This window comes from Silurus meridionalis, chromosome 23 (assembly GCF_014805685.1).
Source record: "Silurus meridionalis isolate SWU-2019-XX chromosome 23, ASM1480568v1, whole genome shotgun sequence".
Classification (NCBI taxonomy): Eukaryota; Metazoa; Chordata; class Actinopteri; order Siluriformes; family Siluridae; genus Silurus; species Silurus meridionalis.
The window spans coordinates 6,118,995-6,131,447 of NC_060906.1; the positions used below are offsets into that span (position 1 = coordinate 6,118,995).

Here is a 12,453-nt window from a genome sequence, read left to right on the forward strand (position 1 = left end):
GAGCTCTAATGACGTCATTAATAGCGAGGACAAGACACACAGCAGTTTGGGATTCTTTTATTGACTTTATTGATTAATTGATTTGGAGTATGATTGTGTTTCTGATCAAAGTAAGTTCATGTGTATGGAGTAAAAACAACCTGAATTTAATGAATGGAATAGTTTAGGATTAAATGAAGACTTTACTGAACTACACAGCACTGAATTCTCCTTTAAATGAACTTAAGTTTACTGAACTAAATACTGTTACTTATATGAAAATAAACCCGGTTTCTTGAACCCTGTTTGGTTTCAGCCCCACTTTTGGGCCTCACAGCTGAAAATGACCTTCCTGACTTTCAATGGTAAAAGTTCCTGACAACAGTGTGCTACATACACAATTTACATCTCTTTTAAAAGAACACACTTTGGGCTTTACATCATCCAAAGATGCTGAAGTTCCTTAGAAAAAAATGTGTAAGTCATAAAACATTTATTTTTTTAAATATATAAATACATGAATTCGGTCCTGAAGCAATCCAGAATAGTGACGGGTTAAAAGTCACATGTGTAATGAGTTTATATTTCAACTTTGAAGAAAATATTAAAAACGAGATTCCTATAAACATTATTCTGAGACTGTGTGTAGTCCTTTTCTCCCTCCGTCTGAGAAAAAGCAGCCTGATGAACAAATGTACCAGAGGGTTTTACAAACTATTGTCATCATTATAAAAACCACTTCATTGCTTATTAATTATCAAATAATAAAAATAATCTTAGACATCATACAAGTGATTTATTTGAGCACTAAAAATACCAAAAGAATAATAATTGAGTGGAATAATTGAATAACACAATAAGCATAAGACTGGTATTTGAACATTAGAAAAACAGTAGAAGAAGAAAGTAATAAATTAAAGTAGTGGTCAGTGCTGCTGCTGATGCCAAACAGAGAAGCAGTTACACTTTGACTGAAATCACAGCACCACTAAACAAGTCATGCAATATACAAGTGTTTCTGTCCACAAACCCTGCATTGTCTCCTGTCTGAAGCAGGAACCCTGGTAAGTGATAAGTGTCCTCAGGAGGGGGTGGAGGAAATTCAGGAAGCACTAAAACAGTAAGTTTCTTACTGAGTTTTTCTCTGAACTGCTTCTGTGTTATTTGCGTCTGATTCTTTGCACAGGCGATTTCCCGATGTAGGATGAAGGTGTTTACGATGGTGTAGTAGAAGCTCTGGTACCACTTTCTTGTCTTGTGTGAGACTATATAATAGCCGTCTGATATCTACTCCAGTCATGCACCTGACAGGAAATCAAAGTGATTAGATTTTAGAATATTAAAGGCAGAAATATATTTGAGTTTCATTATATATGAAATATAATCAAGCTGAATTTACATGACTGAATCATTTGTCTAACCCTGTTGTAGTCTAGAACACAGTCTGGAACAGGTACATCCAAGTTTCTCCACTGTCCATTTTAACCTTTCACCTTCCTCTACACAATGCTTCCTTCAGTGCCTCTGTGAATGGTGGAGCACATCTGGACCTTCCTCTTATCCTTCCTACTCTAATTAAATACTGCACACAACCATGTTCCCTCATCACTGTATACTATGCAATGAGCACGTGAAGCAATAACAAATGTTGACGTCCTTGTGACGTCACAGTGCGCCGCTCTGTGTGCTTAAAAGCTGGAACACTCAGCAGCAGCCTGCAGAATAAACACAACCTATAGAGCAGTACATTTCACTATTACGCAACCAACCGTGATCCATTACAGGAGAAACACACTAGTGTTACTCTACAAGTGTAAGTTACTCTACAAGTTCATGTTCACAAACCTGATCTTTAGTTTCACTCCGTTCATTAATGATTGCGGGTTCATCGCTAGTCACGTGTTAGTCACATGTTCACACAGAACTTCCGGAAAGCATGCTCAAGCTAGCATAGAAGGATCTAGAAGCAGACGGATCCTCCAGTGAGTAAACACGTCCCATCAGCATTCATAAAGACCAACCCGGCAAAAACCCAACATCGCTCAGGAGCTGAGCTGTGTGCGCCACCCCCCCCCAAACCACGCCCCATCCATAACACACACACACCCCCCAAACCATGCCCCCTTCATAACACCTCGAAAATGTGTACACAAACCGTCTTTATTTTTCTGATACAGTTACCTTTTGTATAATCTGCAAAAAAAAAAAGGAGTAAATACGCTGTAGAAACACTGATCGTTCAGATATTGTTATGAGAAAATGAAAATACTTTATTGAAGGATTTGTAATTAAAGCTGTTTTCTATTTCTCCAGATTCAGCAAACTCTCTAGAAGTAAAGACTAGGAAAGACCTACAGAAATGGAGAACGCAAGCATAAGCCATTCGAAGCTTCAGGCCACGAAGACTCTGAAGATGCAGAATACCAAAACTCACAAGTACTTTTTTTTTGTTGTTTAAATTTGACCCCAAAGCTTACTTCAAATCTCTATTCTGATTGTCTCGAAACATGTACACAGAGACCTGCATGATGGAAGAAGGAGCACAGTGGTTAAGATGTTGGAATTATGATCAAAAGTCCATGAGTTTAAATCTCATCTCCACTAAGCTGCCATCAAGGGCAATATGTAATATGTCATATAATCATATAATATATAATGTTTTATCTGAATGTTTATTTTCCACAGAAATATCAGTGTTGAAAAACAGCTTCTGGCACTTCAAGGTGTGTAAAGTTTTAATATTTCTGCATTCAGTGTGTAAGAAAGTACAAGTTCATTATTACTGCATGATTCAGTTGTATGTAATGAGCATATGATGTGATAATGTGATCTGAGCACCTTTTCATTTCATTTTGTAAATAATTTTACAGAAGTGAACACCAGACAAAATCTGGAAATCCGAGTCCTGAAGTACACAATCAGTAGCTTCGAGAAAAGCATCTGCTTAATCGAGGTACTTTCTTTTAATTACAGACGCAGACGTCATTAAACTGCAGTGAGAATTGTGACTAAATAAAACTAAATGTTCTTTTTGTTTTTAAACCTCAACAGGAAAAACTCTTCAAACAGGGAAATGAGTTGAACAAAGGTAACACTGAAATCTCTCTGAGTTTCTGTAGATGTTGATGGAGAAGGTTTTTGCTTTGACTGTAATAAATTGTTTGTCATTACAGAGAAAAAGTGCTCCTCCACGCAGACTGAGAACGAGCAGGAAGCTGACAAAGGTATTTAGATGTGACATGTTATAAACTATTTTCTAGAGGAGATACAGATTTATACTACAGTGGAACCCGGTTATGTCGAGGGCCTAGGGGACGCCAAAAAAGGTCGAGATAACCGATGATGGAGATAAACGAAAAACAATATGGCGGTAGTATATTAACATGCTTGAAATGTCTTTATGTGCATGATGTGCGTTAATAAATGAGAATGTGCATGCACGTGTTTTTGGAGTTTTTACACAACAGCGTTGCCGATTTGTTTGATGAAGGCATGCTATAAAAATGTACATACATGTTTGTTAACTGTCAGGAAACCACCTGCCACGCCCCCTTTGGCGGCTGTCAAACCTCCGCTTTCTCTGAAGCTCCCGGCTTCAATCACGCACACCTGGGACTCGTTTAGCATCATCACCAGCTCCTATTTAAACCCCTCACTTCCACACTCTCACCATCCGTTATTGTTGGTATATGTTGGATCACAGCGGTCGTTGTTCTTCTGCGGCTGCACAGTGCTGATCGAGATAACCGACGTTCAGTGGCAAATTTTTTCCCCCTTGTGCTCGAGATATTAGGGTTCAGCGACATAAAAAGAATCGACTTAACCAATTAAAAAATGCTAAGAAAAAGCGAGAATTTGGCGGTTCCACTTCAAAAACATTGACCTAATAGGGTTGGCGAGTTCACCGAGGTCGAGATAAGTGGGTTCCACTGTACACTTGTGCTAAACCTATTTGTACATTTCCCTCAAATGATCAGATGATCAGATTGAAAGTTATATTCATAAGGCAGAAATCAAACACGCAGCTTTGTTTTATTGTGTATTTTATTGTACATGTTTTATTTTATATTCATACAGACCCAAAGCCCACAGCAAAGAGAACTGGATCAGACATGTCACCACCCAGGAAAGCTCAAAAGCCTCGACTTGATGCTGCTTCACCTGATCCTACAAACACAACACACACAACACAATCTCTCATCTCCAGTGCATTAGAAACACTACAAAAGTCCTGTTCTGATGTTTTACCTACAGACAGGATTCATGCACTTCTCACAGGAACAAGTGAACTTCCTGTTCTGAGAGATGAAGAGAAACACGTCATTTCTGAGTTTTGTGTAAACGAGGTCAGTTCTTATCTTCTGTTTTATTTAGTGTGCATGTGATTTAAACACTTTATTCTTCAGCTGTGGATTTAAATTTAAAATGTTTTAAAGTCGATCCATAATTCACTGGTCCTGGCAAATTCTGACTCTAGGTTTTCCTAAACCTGGTCTAGTTGTATATATCAAATAATTATTTTCTTCCGTCTTATTTAGTCCTTAGCAGAGACGTTTCTGTCTGTGATTTTGGAGAAGATCAAGGTGGAGAGAGGGTTTATGGGACATGACCTCCTGCAGTCTCTCTGTAGGGTTTATGTAGGCGTGTGTCAACAGAGAGGAGACTCTCACAAAGCACATGGTCTCGCCTACAGACTCCTTAAAGAAGGTGAGATTATACTATATATCATTACTTATCTACTAAAAATGATCTAGTCACTTATACAGAGAAGTCAATTGTGTGATCTAACAAATCTTTAATGTGATCTAACAACAAACAAAAAACAAATCTACAATTGGGAATTTTATCCCACACTTCTTTGCAAAAAAAATTTCCTGGCTGGAACATTCCAGAACTTTGATTCTCCTTTTCTGAAGCCACGTCTTTGTTTAATTTGATGTGTGCTTTGGGTCATTGTCATGTTGAAATTGAAATACCTCAGCTTTCTTTCAGCGTTTTGACCAGCAGCCCCAAAGCATTATGTTAAACCCACTATGCTTCACTGTCAGTATGGTGTTTTCCCACATGGCTTTGGTTACTGACTGAATCACTGGCTTGCATATTTATATTATTTATGTTGTTATTTCCATCTTATATTTAACAAACCTGCAATTTCATACAAGTGTGTTGACTTTATCTATCCAATGTATTTCTTTTTATACAGTGTATTTACATCCTGTTGTTTTGTTGCTTTGCAGACTTTCTTGAAGCCCCCAAAGTGATTATGGTCATGATCACAGCATGGCCGAGTATTTTGTCCCATGAAAGTTCTTTATGCCGATCGATTCACGTAGTGAGCAACCGGAAAGCAAAGGGAAAGATATTTTACTTGCTCAGCAACTATCTGCACTGGGATGAGGTAAGTTGTTGATCTTTAGTATTCCTCTCAGTGTCAATGTTTATTACTGGCAGGCCAGAACTGTCATCAAGCATCTTTTTTCAACTGGACTTTTCATGTATTTTACTGCCTTCTTAATCTACTTTTAATTTCCAAGTATCAGTGTACTCTAGTGGAACAAATTCTTTGTACAAGTATGTTGAACTATGCTGTCAGTTAAACAGTGTTTTATTGCACTGGGTATTAAATAATGATGCATTTTTTTGCCGCCAGGAGCCTCCAGGAAACATCTACAATATGATCACCAGCACCCTGAAGTCTTTTCTGGAGGACAGCAATCTGAGGTTCCTGGAGAACAGCTGGTATGGTTATGATCTCTGCCCTGCTACCTGGAACTACATCTTCAGCCTGGATCTTCTGTGTGCACAACTGGGCTGGACTTGGACCATTACCAATATTATCCGGTACTGAATGCAAAACATCAACATATTTCATTCTCAGCGTTTAAATACTTGAATCCAAATGATCAGAAATTACCGATTTTTTCTCTATAACATCAGCGCTGAGAGGATTTCGGTCGCAAAGTTGATATTTAGGTGCCATTTTTATATCTTATCTTTAACACAATAAGATCTCAGAGGGAAAAACTGGGTGATTGTTGATATGGTGATGTTTCTGTGAGGAAATTTCTATTTTGCATTTATAAATGAAGTTTCCAGGATCAGTGTTCAGACAGTCAGAGAGAATTCTGTAAATTTAGCTGTAAGTGTTTCACCATGAGAGGGACTTTTTTTAGGAAGTGGCAACTCAGTGGTGAAGCTCTGGATTACTGATCGGAAGGTCGGGGGTTCAAGCCCCGGAATCACCAAGTTCCACTTTTAGGCCCTTAAGCAAGACCCTTAACTCTCTGTGCTCCAGGGGTGCTGTAGTCATGGCTGACCCAGTGCTCTGCCCCCGGCTTTCTCAGTGGTGTAAAGTAGATTATAAAGCATCATTACCTTTAGGACCCAGTTCTTATTCCTGACTTTTTCCATTAAGGGTCAAAGTTCTAGTGGTTGTTTGAAACATTGCAAGTTCCCATTCTTGTATAAACTCATAATTAATCGTATACCCACAATGGCTGATCCATAACCACCACAAAGACCCTCAACATATCCATTTCTCCTCTTTTTTATTTACTAGGAAGGATCTTTGGCTGATCCTGAACACTTGGCTGAGGCAAGCAAGAACAGAGCAAACACCGTTCCGAGACGTCTGTGTAGCAGCAGTTTTCAGGCTACTTGGTAAGTTTACTGTAAATCCTGTTTCAGAGCAACATCTCACATTATTTCTAGATTCTTCAGCTTTTCACTCGTGGTCTTTGTTCTTCCCAAACAGGGCGACTTGGTCAACTAGGACTTAAGGAGAACCTGCCAATGTCATTTCAAGTTCTGGCAAAAAGCATGAATCAGTTTGTAACACAACAACTCTCAAAAGGTATTTCTAAAGCATCAAATAAAGATGTTTTTATCGACCTTTATCTTTATTCTCAGATTTTTAGTTTTGTGCTTCAGCAAGTCCTAATTTTGTATTGGATGTTGTGTGCAGGTATGCCATGGGAAGTGCAGCTCTCAGTCATCTATGCCATTCATGATCTGGCACCCAGCAACCCTGAAGCAGCTCTGAAGACTTTGGAATCATGGAGGAAAAACAGCACACAGCGCGTTCCCCCAGCCGTCATCAAATGCATTACGCAAATCAGCTTCCTTTGTCATCAGACCGAGTCACAAAGATCATAATGGTGATTTATCTCTAAAACTTTGTACATTCTGAAGACCCCCACAACAGCACAGAGCTCCTGGATTCTGTACCAGTCTTTGACATCGACAGCTTCGAGGATCTGTTTAAGCAACTTGAAGAGATGGAAAATGATTCAGGAATAGAGGAAGATGGTGAAATTCGAACGTTTCATCTACTTTAGTGTGCATGTTGTTTCACCATCTTAAATTTATAATAAATTCTAATTTAAAGTTTAATTTAAAGAAATAAAGATTTTAAATTTCAATCATGTCTAATGTCTCTTCATCACAGAGAGCATTCAATCACTGCCTCTCAATCACCGCCTGCCTCTTTTTTTTCCTTCAAAGTTTTACATTGTTCTGATATCAGATTCCCCAAGAAGTTTACCTGTTGTACAAACTGCAGTTTAGACACAGAAGCTTTGTGTATGTGAGGATCCTCTATAATTATTTGGAGAAAGAGTCTGGTGTCATTATGCCATGGCTTGGGAAGTCGGGATGTTGTTAATAAATGTGAACTGATTTAATGTCATACAGTGTGTCTGTGTTCTACATTACAGTGGGGTCTGAGGTTCGGTTCCCAGCGTGTTGTTTCCTTACATTCTTTTATCCAGGGCCCAAAATCTTTCCACTGATCTCTCACACATTTAGAAAGTGATCTATGCAGAGCTGAACATCTCACCATAAATGGTGAACAAGCTCATGACGTGACGTGCACTGTGACGCACCTGGCAGGAAGTGGAATGCAGCTCGTTACAGCTCGTGCTAACTGAGCTTTGTTTACAAGAAATAAAAAAGGAAAAGAAAAAGTGGACAGTAAAAAAATTGTTATTTAAGATTGCATGTATATAAAAATATTCTTTTATTTTTTAATATTCTGATTTAAAGTCTATTCTAAAAGTTATAAATAGTGTAAGAATGTCTGGGTTTCCAGAGATCCGAGATTTTGTACCATCTCATTTTTTTAAAACATGATACGTTTTAACAATATTTGACTCTATAGTTGTGTAGAATTTAGGGATTTGTGGTATTTGTAATTCGAAGTGGGTAATTTGTTTGTTTATAACTTGGTTTATTTAAAAAAGCAACATTTTATGTAAAATTCCCTCTAAAAGTGTAGTACAGTGTAATTCATCGTGATACCGCTAGAGGGAGCTAAAGTTTAGTAGAACATTACTGCCATCTAGTGGACATCGAACACTTTTTAAAATTAAGTGGAAGATTAAACAGTACTGTATGATAAAGAAGTGTTTAAATAAAGACATTTATGTGCAGGAAGACCAGATGTAATTATTCTTACTGTTTCTGTTTCATTTATAATGTGACCCAGACAGCACCTATATTTTATAGTTTCACTGGAAACAATTTAAAATAAGGCTACTGTTTAGATACAAGCCGTGTAACAGACACTGTCTTTCATTAAAGCCTGTGTAAAGTTCATTTACGGCTAATAGACAGGTGCAGCTTATTTATGTTCAAAATAAACATCTTTGTCAAATTCAGTGGGTGCGGCTTATTATTTATTTTATGTATATATATATATATATATATATATATATATATATATATATATATATATATATATATATATATATATATATATATATATTTGGGTGCACTTAATAGTCCGGAAATTACGGTAGGTTTTTACTAAACTTTTCCTACTTTAAAACCAAAGAAAATCATTGACACTTTTCTTTCACGTGAACAAGCTTTTTTCTTAAATAATTAACTTCAATTAAAGTCCACAGCAGTGTTTCTCTGCCCAGGTCCAGCGCACCTACAACGCGGCCCGCCCAGGTATCATTCACTCCAGCACTGGTGCACCACGGACCCTGGATGCTGCAGCAGTGGAAGACACGAGCCAAGCCCCGGTCGAGGAGGTCTCTCTGTGATTCTTGGAGATTCCATCGTCCGGCATGTCCGCGCTACCGGAGCCAGAGGTAAGGTGCACACTCACTGTTTTCCTGGTGCTCGTGTTCTCGATGTTGCTGCGCAGGAACCCGCGATCCTGTCATTCCGATTAAAATCAGTCCGATTGAAAGATTTGGTGGTGGACTTATTATTACAGTGCTCCAGTACATGTGGTGCCTCCTCAGCAGTACTCAGTCCATCCTTACAAAAAGGCTGGTTTTCTTGTAGGATGTTATGATCCTCACAGCTTACATGTTGGTCTTTAATTGAAACTGATACTGTTCTTATTAGTGTCGGCTGCAGGGATGTTCTACTATAATGATCAGGCCGTGTACAACCAGACTCCATTCCCAATGGTCCCTCCACTGCAGCAACATCCATCTACCAAGAGGAAGAGGAAAACGGTGCGTGTGCTTACTCTTTGTTTCAGTACTGGTTCATTTACTGAGTAATGAACCTATTTATCTCTGATCATGTGCTATTTATTTCCCATTAAGATCGTTGTCCGAGATCCTAACCAGGACAACAAGGACATCACGGAGGAGATCATTTTAGAAGCTGGCAGGAGTCGGAAGCCCACTCTGCCAGTGGGAAATGTCTTTTCCGTCCCTATGCCTCTGCAGGTAACAGTTACACACGCATTCATAGAGGAAGCAGATTCTCCTGGCTAATAGCTCACCAGCCTTCCTCCTTATATTTGTCTGTATTACCATTTCCCTTTTCCACTATTTTTTTACTCATGTGAGCCCGGTCCTGCACAAGCCGTCACACCAAAGCCAGGTGCCAACACTGGAGTATTTCTTTAAATAACTATATATAAATATATAAATGCTGTCGTTCACTTCGGTGAATGTGTGAAACCTACATTTACACTACAAATTCACAGTAATCCTGGTGTTTTATTATTAATTGGGTGTGTTTGTGTGTTAGGATAAGCCAGAGCTCGCTTTCCAGCAGTCTGACTTTGACCTTGAGCCAGTCTCAACCACAGTCGAGAATTCCAGTGTGTCTCCTGTGATTGTGGAGCATCTGGCTTCAGCAGAAACACCAGCAGATGAGATCGAAGCGCAGGAAGCCGAGCCGCCGAAGAACGAACCCGAGCCCAGCTCTGAGGATGAAAGCAACGATGGGGTCCTTTCACCTGTTGAAGAGCCCAACAACACCATGCACAGTGAGACCTACTTCTTCTGACTCGCACACTTCATCATGTTTTTCACTACTTTTCATGTCTGCTTTTGCTCGTTCCTTCCTCAGAGTCAGAGATGGAGAATAAGATTATACAATATAGTAGAGACTTTCTTTTGAGCATCCAGTTCATGCCTGATTGTATGCAGAAGCCAGAGGGGCTTCCATCAGTACCTGATGTGGTGCTACACAAGGTAAGCCTCCTGACATGTGGGCTTTATTTTAACTTTAAAACCAAATAAGGAATATTGTTTCACAGATCATCAGTAATATATAAATTATATCAGTAATATCTAAAATATTTTGCCTTCTTTTTTTCCTTTATAACGTTTGCCCTTTTAGCAACCGAATGCAATTTGGAGGCGACGTCACCCTGCAAGTTCCTCTTGAATGTGCCTATGAATGAAGAGGTGGAGTTGAAGAAGGCTGAGGATGCCTGGAAGCCTTCCATGAAAAGGAGGAATTCCACAGAGGACCCCGAAACCCAGAAAACTGAGGTTAACACATGACTCTGCAGTTGCACACTGTCGTTGCAGAAAGATCTACATTTTACACTTGCTGTCTGTGCAGTAAATTGGTCTGTTGGAAGCAGATATTATTTTAAAATACAGCTGTGCTGATGTTGTGTGTTGCAGGAGCTTTTTCCGGACGGTCCGCGGTATCCTTAACAAACTGACGCCAGAGATGTTCAATCAGCTGATGAAGCAGGTGAAAGAGCTCCACATCGACACAGAGGAGCTACTTAAGGGTGTCGTCGACCTGATTTTTGAGAAAGCCATTGATGAGCCCAACTTCTCCGTGGGGTACGGGATCATGTGTAAATCTCTGGCTGCGGTAAGTAAAACATCACATCTCCTTCTTTATGTTTTAGTGCATTTAAGCCTATTTGTGATTCTAACTGTGGAATTTTCTTCTTATTTCTCTTTTTAGTTAAATGTGCCCATGGCCAAAAAACCCAAAAGCGATGTGAATTTTTGAATGCTGCTGCTAAACCAGTGTCAGAAAGAGTTTGAGAAGGACAAAACGAGCAACGATGTCCTTGAGAAAAAACAGCAGGAACTGGAAGCAGCTGTTTCAGTAAGCATCGTTTCTCTCAAGAGGGCTTTCTCTTCATTTTCCCCACAGAATAAAATCAAAATCTACTGAATTTGCAAATGAAGCTTCAAGTGGATAATCTGTTATCAGGCTTGAACCCGTCCTTCTGTAAATTTTTTATAATATCTTCATGTGTAATATTTGTATTTTTTAATTGCACAGATTTTTAACAATTTTTTAACGATAACGATTGTCTTTTCCAGACCAGTAATCGTGAGAGGCTTCAAGATGAGCTGGAGGAGGCAAAAAACAAAGCTCGCAGAAAAGCTGTTTAAGTTTCGGATGTTTACCGAGTCCATCATTCATAACTGCGTAGTAAAACTGCTGAAACAAAATGACGAGGAAAGTCTTGAGTGCCTCTCTATTCTCCTCACGACCGCCGGCAAAGAGATGGACTTTAAGAAGGCCAAGGTAAACAACCAAAGACGCCATTGTAGAGCATTTTCATTGTTCGGGATTATTATAATTACCATACTGCAAAGTTGTACACTATTATACCTTTAATGTAGCATATTGAATATGCATTAAGTCTCTACCTTTTGATTTAGGCCTCGCAGTAAATCACCTAATCATTAATCTTTCTGATAATTGTACATTCCCAATGCCAGCTTGAAAAGAATTTTAGATTGTATACATGGTAAAGAAAAAATGATCACATATTCTGTACACTACGTATCCCTAAACTTTAACATTTTTACTTTTTCTTCTTTGCTTATCTTAATTTACGTCACAATATTCGCTTTCTGGCTTCGTCATCTAGCAGCGGCGTCTCGAGCTCGTACCTCAATTTTTTGCTCGCGTAACAAAGCAAAAAAAACGACCGAGTGACCGCTCGTACCTCGGAAAACTCGTACATTAATGCACTCGTAGGTCAAGGTACCACTGTAGTTGTGAAAGGAAGGAGGAAGAGAGTGATCATTGACTTTCTTGGTCAGCTACTGTTTAGATACAAGCCGTTGTAGCATGAATAACCTTCTACCGTTCCCCAAATCATCCCCCCACTCCATCACGTGTAAGTAGCACACACTTGCAGTAGGATAGATTCTGTATACCAGAAATTTAAATGATCATGATACAAAGTGTACTGATAATTTAACAATCAATGGCTGTTTCTTCCAATGTTAT

General features: G+C 39.0%; 2 protein-coding genes and 1 long non-coding RNA gene across 3 annotated transcripts; all 3 read left to right on the forward strand.

The window, feature by feature from the left end:
• The first annotated feature begins 4,293 nt into the window (after positions 1-4,293).
• Positions 4,294-7,269, forward strand: LOC124376814 (little elongation complex subunit 1-like). The gene is made up of 7 exons (XM_046836098.1): positions 4,294-4,325; positions 4,518-4,686; positions 5,217-5,377; positions 5,630-5,820; positions 6,539-6,639; positions 6,734-6,832; positions 6,944-7,269. Exons 2-7 carry the CDS (start codon positions 4,578-4,580, stop codon positions 7,132-7,134), a joined length of 852 nt encoding a protein of 283 aa, XP_046692054.1. The 5' UTR covers positions 4,294-4,325; positions 4,518-4,577; the 3' UTR covers positions 7,135-7,269.
• Positions 7,270-9,344: 2,075 nt separating this feature from the next.
• LOC124376686 (eukaryotic translation initiation factor 4 gamma 3-like) lies at positions 9,345-10,239 on the forward strand. The gene is made up of 3 exons (XM_046835898.1): positions 9,345-9,452; positions 9,546-9,671; positions 9,979-10,239. The coding sequence occupies exons 1-3, from the start codon at positions 9,354-9,356 to the stop codon at positions 10,237-10,239; spliced, it is 486 nt and encodes a 161-aa protein (XP_046691854.1). The 5' UTR covers positions 9,345-9,353.
• Positions 10,240-10,599: 360 nt separating this feature from the next.
• On the forward strand, positions 10,600-11,733 carry LOC124376907. The gene is made up of 4 exons (XR_006923990.1): positions 10,600-10,730; positions 10,869-11,067; positions 11,164-11,310; positions 11,532-11,733. It is a non-coding gene; the product is annotated as an uncharacterized LOC124376907 (long non-coding RNA).
• The last annotated feature ends 720 nt before the right edge of the window (positions 11,734-12,453 follow it).